This window comes from Lytechinus pictus, chromosome 1, assembly GCF_037042905.1.
Source record: "Lytechinus pictus isolate F3 Inbred chromosome 1, Lp3.0, whole genome shotgun sequence".
Lineage (NCBI taxonomy): Eukaryota > Metazoa > Echinodermata > Echinoidea > Temnopleuroida > Toxopneustidae > Lytechinus > Lytechinus pictus.
In genome coordinates, this window is record NC_087245.1 from 38,071,780 (window position 1) to 38,080,028 (window position 8,249).

At 35.9% G+C, this 8,249-nt stretch overlaps 1 protein-coding gene across 4 annotated transcripts in view; it reads left to right on the forward strand.

The window, feature by feature from the left end:
* The window catches only part of LOC129283501 (lipid droplet-associated hydrolase-like), a 41,377-nt gene extending 35,050 nt beyond the window's left edge, over positions 1-6,327 (forward strand). For all 4 annotated transcript variants that reach the window (XM_054919339.2, XM_054919305.2, XM_064102185.1 and 1 more), the window contains exon 6: positions 410-6,327. In XM_054919339.2, coding sequence (XP_054775314.2) covers positions 410-742 — 333 coding nt within the window. In that variant the 3' untranslated portion in view covers positions 743-6,327. The remainder of the gene's footprint in view (positions 1-409) is intronic.
* The last annotated feature ends 1,922 nt before the right edge of the window (positions 6,328-8,249 follow it).

Genomic DNA, 8,249 nt, shown 5'->3' on the forward strand with positions numbered 1-8,249 from the left:
CCTGATGAACACATCTCTGCACTTCAGCAAATCAGCAAAGGCCTGCTTTGACTTTACGGTCCGTATTCTGAAGTCGGATTTTATTAAACTCAGGTTTAAAGTTGTGGTTTAAGTATGGATAGCCAATTGTTACATAAATCACTAACAGTAGAGGTATCATATTTCAACTCATTTGGCTCTCAAATCATTCATAATTGTCTAGGAAGTATAAATGATTGTCTTCACCATCGATGAATCAGGAAAGAGCACAGTAAACATAAGAAACATAAAACTTAATAAAAATTTTGACACTTTTGGCTTCCCATAATTTTAGCACAGAGTTAGACCATGTCCTAAGTTAAACCTGGCTTCAGGATACGGGCCTATTACTTCCAGAATTGCCCTTTGACCTTCTCATATTAACACACAGATCCCGGATTGTGCTTTCCATGCGATACACCAGCTAACCGACCCAGCCCGCATCCACAACAGCATGTACATGGCTGCCACGGAAATGGAAGAAATTCTAGACGCCGACTACTCGACCATCCGAGAACACCTCGACAAGTTTATTATGTACTACGGATCAAAGGACAATTGGGCTCCGAGAAGCCACTATGAGAACATGCGAAGGCGCTTCCCAGAGGGCGATGTTCGGTTATGTCGGCGTGGCCTGCAGCATGCCTTCTGCTTGGAGTCAAGTGAGCTTATGGCCGACATGGTCTGGAATTGGACAAGTCCATCCATTCAGGAAATTCAATGATGTAAATCTTTTAGAATAGTAATTATCTTTAAAAATTTTTACCATAAGTTAATGGGGGGGGGGGGGTCAAATTGGGCCCCCTCTATGAATTTTGTAACAACACCGCCGTATGAAATTTTTTGACTGCGCCACTCGCTGACCTAACTTTCAAGTCTTCCGTATCTTTGAAGATCAAATTTGTGACACCCGGGTATGTGGTTCCGGACCTCCCCCTTGAATAACTGTATAAATCACATATTTTTTGTTCGCACTAAATAGAAGAGATAAAATTTGTGACAATTTTTATGACATCCACCAGAATACAGATTCCGTCATATCTCTGAGAAAAGATGAAATGTCAAGAAAAGACAATATGAAAGATACCACGCTAGGGCCCGTTTCAGAAAGATTTGCAACTGTTGTAACTTTGCCATTATGGCAACTACCATGGTAACCTTGATTTTGATTGGCTGCTGAGCCATGTTGCCATGGTAGTTGTCATAATGGCAAAGTTACCACAGTTGTAACTCTTTATGAAATGGGCCCCTGGTCTGAAATAGCCCAGTATCTCATGTTCTCATCTTTCTTCATGATCATGAATCCAAAGTTTTAAATCCAGTTTTGTCATTGTGAACAGGGATGGATGGATTAACCTCACACTTGTAGCAATCACCCCTACCCCTTCCCTTCATGGGCCTGATTCAGCGCATCCTTCATCCTCTACCCAACCCTCCGACTCTCCTCCTCCACTTGCCCCTTCCATACTTCTTTGACCGTCCCCTCCTCCTCCTCAAACCACTCACCTCGAACTTAAACTCATCAAAACCCAAGTCGTCAGCGTACAACATCTCTCCCATCAAACCTTCTCTTACACTCTCCAAAACCACATCAATCACAGTTGCAAAGATCACCGGTAATAACGCAAAACCTTGAAGCGCATCCACCTTGATTTACTAAAGACTGGAACGAGTTAAACATGGACACAACTTTGATAAACTCATTGGACTCTTTTAAGGACGTTCCACAGTTATGTTTGTGCGCATTATGATCTGCGCATAGTTCACACTCTGCGCGCTGACGTCACAATGGATGAATAGGTGATTAATTAGCTGCGGGTATGAGCTGATTTTTCTCATCTTCTGCACTTTAACTGCAGATCCGATGTGTTATTTCATGAAGCTATAAAGTGGAATTATTCCATGGACCATTCAAAAAAACATTCTCTACAATTTCAAAATACTTTACTCTGCAGTGCTGCCAAGAATCACGAATATTACCCCGAGTTTGAATAAATGGTAGAGTGGTTTTGATTTTTTCTGCACATAGATACAAAGCATTCGGCGCATTTTTTGTGTTTTAAAAAGCACATTTGCTCTAATAAAAATGCTGATAGTTTAAAAACAAGCACATGAACCCCTATTTTTTAATGTTTGTACCGCTTAGGTATACCTTCTTCTACAACTCTGCAAATTTTGGTGAAAATGACATGGATTTTGAATAAAGTGCAGCATTTATTGTACGTTTGTAGTTTGTAACTGAAATTTCACATTTTTTAGATTGGGATTTTGTTATCTTTTAAGCAATTTTTAAGAAATGGCAGTGCTGTTAAACTTAAAATTGCAAACAAATAGCACTATAAATAGAGTCTCCATTCTAACGATACAATTATTAACTCTCTTGCGAAATTTGATGACTTTTTCATGTATTTTGACTGAGTAATAGAGGTTTAAACTCATTGTTGTAATCTTGGGTGGTCTAAAAATGCCAAATTCTTTTGAATGCGCAATTTTTAAGAACATCAATTTGGGTGAACTTTGAAGCTCTATAGCAAAAAATCAAGCACATGGACCTATGTTAATTTTTGCATATTTCGAATATTAAGGTTCTAAAGTATCTATGTGCAAAGTTTGGTGAAAATGACATGGATTTCACTTTAACTGTGGAACGTCCTTAACCCTAAAATGGCCGGGGGGGTTGAATCAACCCCCCCTCAACATTTTCTGTGATCATTCCGCCGCGCGAAATTTTTTGACCGCGCCACTCGCAGAATTTATACTTTTAAGTCTCGCGCATCTTTTGAGACCAAATTTACGACGCCTGGGTACGCGGTTCCGAAATTACGCAACATTTTGTAAGTGCATGTCAGACCAAAAATTGTTCCAAAACGTGATTTTGTGTACAAAGTCAATGCAAATTGAGTTTTCTCGTCTTATTCATAAAGATATGATTATTTTTACTTTAAACAGCCGAAAGCAATTGATTTTAGCATAATTATGCTTCAAAAAGGTTGTGCAATAAATCTGGTGAAAAAAACAAAGAAAAACAAAAGGTTGAAAAACAAAGAAATACATAAGAAATTCATAAAACAATAAATACATAAGAAATTGATTTCCAAACCAAAGTTTTTTCAGTTGCCATTATTAAAAATGCTACAAAGAATATTTTTACCAAAAATTAGCATTCTAGGAGCTTTATTTAGTGAATTAGAGCAAAAAGTATGATTTATGCATAAATTAGCATAATTAATTTATATAAAATAAAATCTCATTACTTTAGAAAATTTTACCATACAACCTTGTAGATTCCACCGCACACTACCAGCGTGCAAATTTTTGCGGCGCTCACGCGATCGGCGGCCGAGATCTTAGGGGGGGGGGGTTGAATCAACCCCCCCCCCCCCGGCCACAGAACAGCCAAAAAAGCCCGGCCTAGTTAGGGTTAAATCTAAAATCACTCAAAAACCTAGTAAGTAAGTGACCTGCTTACTCGGTGATCTCACACTCGTCAATAAAGTTGGCGGAGTACAGCAAGTCTGCATATGCCGACTTAACCCAAGACAAGAACTCTACCCTCGCCCCAAACTGCTCACTGGGCTTCACACACCGTCATAAAGCAAGCAACGCTTGCACGGTCCAGGGTGATTGTAGGGAGATCATTTATTTTTTTTGAAAAGTGAGCATGTACATTGATGTGATAATATGAAGCATCTGCTACTACCTCGATGCCAATGAATTTCCATGATGACTAACCTCATGAATGTGAATACTTTGCTAATATATGTAGACATGTTTTTATACGCCCGTCCTAGATGGGACGTATTATGGTATCACGCTCGGTGGCGGTCCGTCCGTCTGTCCTTCCGTTAACACGATATGGTCAAAGGTCAAGATCACAGTGACATGTTTTCATCTTACCCTTTTGAAGTCCTTGTTAACGCTGTAACTTTAGTTGAACTTAACCTAGGCTCATATAATTTGGTGTGTATGATACTAGCATAGATCCCAGCAATAGATTTTGAGGTCAGAAGGTCATTGGGGAAGTCACCACCTTCTACTTTTCTTGCTTGACTAAGAACTCCATTTTCCGCATTACAGGCGGGCGTATTATGTGCTCGCCTTAGAGACACTCTTGTTTTTTTGTATAATGATCTAAGTATGATGTTGCTGTATTTGCCATAATGCCAGGGTTGTTATTAGCTGTGTTGAATTATCGAATGCTGTACTTGCCAAACTGTGAAAGAAGATTCTAGCTTTCATGTAACCAGTATGGGAGAACAGAAAAAAATATTGTGTTCATTATTTAGTTATGGTAGTATGTTGTTGAGTCATGTAACATATACCGGTAGTACCTTACATTGTGATTAATTGTAAGAAAAAATGACCCTACCAGATATGGTTATGAATAGTTACATTTTGCATCATGCTAAAATGGAACTTGGGAGTGTTTCCATTGCCCCTTATCAACCCAGCAAGCAGAGTTTTGATTGTATTGGGTTTAAATTCTGTTTTATACATTATATTTTGAATAATATTCCCAGCAAAGATAAACCAATGTGCCTTAGGATATGTGTTTAAACGAAGTTGCCTAGAAAGGCAAGTAAGTGAAAACCTGCTTACATGTTGACTCTTTTGTCAAAAGGGGAAGTTCACCCTGACAAAAAAGTTTGTTGTAAAAATACCAGAAAAAATAATAAAATATATTGGTGAAGATTTGAGGAATGGGAAAGTTTTTAAAATTTTAAGTTTTTGATTTGCGATATCGTAGCTGCCCCATATGTTATGTAATTAAAAATGCATATGAGGCTTCATGATGACTAACAATTGTTTTTTTTTCAGGAAAATGAAATGTCTTTGATATTCTGAAGGCATGATAAAATAACATTTTCAATTCTTATAGATAAGGACATTATTTTTACTACACAATATATTGGGAAACTGCTTGCATATGACTAAACAAAAAAAGAAATTCTTCCCCCTTAATAACCAAGCCGTATTTCATTTTTTGTAATTTCTGCATGTGTGTTTCTGATTCTTCAGGGAAACTGGTGTATATGTTGGGGTGCCATGGGGGGATCCAGAAAAGTCAGTGAAATAGGCAAGGGGGCCTTTAAGCATTTTGCTAGAAATATTTCTTATTAGGGGTAGAAATCTCAAACCATTTTATCTGATGCAGAGATGTTAACCACTAGCAAGGATTTGAACAGGTGATTTTGAAATGGACGTCAGTATAGCCAATCCAAAATACATAGGATCATGTTTTTGGTGGGGTATAATTCAAACAAGAGAAAGTTCACACCTACCAACCTGGCATTGAGTTTCCCAACGACAAAGAAAGTTACATGAAAATCTTTTTTTTTTTTCAATGTTAAAGGCCAGAAAACCAACTCAATTTTTGTCTCCCTGAAGCCCCCCCCCCCCCCCCCCCCATAGCAATATGTTGGGCATAGAAATTTGAATTTCCATCACCAAAAATTTCCTATTAACCATTTTGATGGGACAAAGAGTAAGCAGCTGAAGAATGAAATATAAATGATTCAATTTGCTGATTGCATAGCTGTAGTAAATATGAGATTTGTGTACATGTATTTTATGTGTAATACCACTATTACACATTGAATTTGCATATTTATAATGCAAGTGAATTTATATATTTATCACAATATTTTATATTGATGTGAAATGCATTTGTATTCTTTATGTCAAAATCATGAAATACAAATTCTATTTTAAATTTAGATTGATATGATAGACTTTAAGTGAAATACTATTGTTGACATTGATTTTAGAGATGACACTCATGGCATTTTATTTGAATTGTACAAATCTTTTATGGATGAAAATGTTAGTGTAAAACAATAACACCTAATGTAAAGAATCTTTTTTAATGGTATAGTTTTACTTGAATGAGAGCTAACCTTCAGTTTTAGTAGTAAAATTACTATTTTCAATTGATTTTAACAATAAAAGCCAGACGATTCTAATAGGATACAGAGTATAAATAACAAATATACTATATGGTGACACCCTTTAAGTCAAGGCATGTGTTAAATGCCAGCATATTGGTCTAGAAATAATTGAATATGATTTTGAATTGTATGCCTATAAAGCTATGTGTGAGACTGTGAGCAGTCACATTATTTAGTTTGCTCCAAAAAAACTGGATACGAATTGTAATCTATCCTTTCTTTAATGTGCTACAAATGCACACTGACTCAACATTTATGCAGGAATCGCACTGTCTGCCGAGATCTGTTATACATGTACATTCATAATTTATATTTTCGAATGAACATTGCATGTATTCTGATATATCATCAGATAATCAAATCACATTGTCAAAATAGAGTTTTATGAAATATATATATTTTTATCCATGTGAGTGTAAGAGGGGAGTGATTTTAACATTGGAGCGTCGTGGCCCAGTGGATTAGTCTCCGGACTTTGAAACAGAGGGTCGTGGGTTCAAATCCCAGCCATGGCGTAATTTCCTTCAGCAAGGAATTTGTCCAGTGTGCTGCACTCAACCCAGGTGAGGTAAATGGGTACTGGCAGGAATTAATTCCTCAAAAGGCTGTGTGCACCTGAATAGGTAGCCTAGCTTAGCCGGATAATAATAATAGCAGGGCCCGCTGGGAGAACAGTTTTCGGAACTGAAGTGGCTACCCTGGTTAAATATACTATTATCATCATCATATGAAACATCACACCATATATTAACAAGAAAACAAATATCAATTTGCTGCAAGTTTTATTCCATAAATCAAGACATTCAATCATTTACACCAATGAATAAATAATTATTATGATGAAAAAAAAATCCACACACTTCAATTTGAATGTGCAATAGATTTCTAGTATATTCGTAACTGGCCAATATTCTGTTGTCTTGTATACATAGTAATAGCATGCACTTCTTTATTTCCATATAATATGAATAAATGAAAAGAAATCCGAGCATATCTCTTCTCTGGCATATATGCACATACACTGTAGGCGAGTACTTAATGTACGTCACAAACAGAAATTTATTTCATTTGGATATAATTGACAAGTGCATGAAGCAAAAAATTCCTGTACTGTTAGACCAATTAAAAATAAATGCTCTATACACTCTACATACAGATGCCTATCATCAAAAGATAACAAAGAGAAATAATACGTATTTCCAGTGGCGGGGAGTGGATGGTAGCAGAATTTGCTTTGCGTTTCATGTGAGGGTGATTTCCCCTTGAAGGGATACTCCAGACTGAAAATAATTGGTTTGAACAGATGAAATCAAACAAAACACTGAAAAATTGATGAAAATCAGACAGTAACAAAGTAATGATATTGAAACATTTCTATGATTTCAGTGAAACAATTCAATGTTTGTCTTCATGAATGTTCAATGAGCAAATTGATGTCATGTCTTCAATTGTTATTTTGTATTTTATTATATGAAATTTCATTTATTCTTATGTTGTCCTCTAAAAATTATAAATATTGGATTGACAACTGATTTAATGCATTATATACTCCATGCTGCAACTTATTTCATTATAAGGGAAACATATACACACATGCATGAAAATATGAAATAATTATGGTTTCATGTACATAAGAAAAAGGAAAGTGGGGACATGACATCATCAGCATATTTGATGAATATTCATGCCAACATGCATATATTTAACTGTTTTCACAAAATTCAATAACTTTGTTATAATAAGATTTGATGAAATTGCCAGCATTTTGCTCATTGAATTTTACTCTATTTTATATTTAAATATACTTATTTTTAGCTTAGAGTACCCCTTTAATAGTAGTGGCGGAAACAAAGGGTCCCATCACCATCAACTTGTTATAACCAAAACAGCAATGGCTGCCCAAAGCTAGTGAGATATGGCATTTGATTGGCAGATATCAAATTTGTTGATACTGATAACAAGTTTATACAACAGTACCACAATCAACCAAGAGAGGTACATATCTAATGTCTACAGTAATCAGTTTACACACATCAAAATGGCACCAATATTAGAATATGATTCAAAATTATATTTCAAAATTCAGTGAAATTTTTAGAATTAGCATTTTCAAATAGAGAAATCATTTCATTACATTGCCAATTAGTGATTATTAATAAGCTTGTATTCCAGAACACAACACACCGCATTGAAAATTGAATCGTTTTTCGGTGCATTTTTTCTTTTTCTAGTCATATGTCCTACTGTGTAATTGCCATTATATCCAGGATCAAAAGATACTGC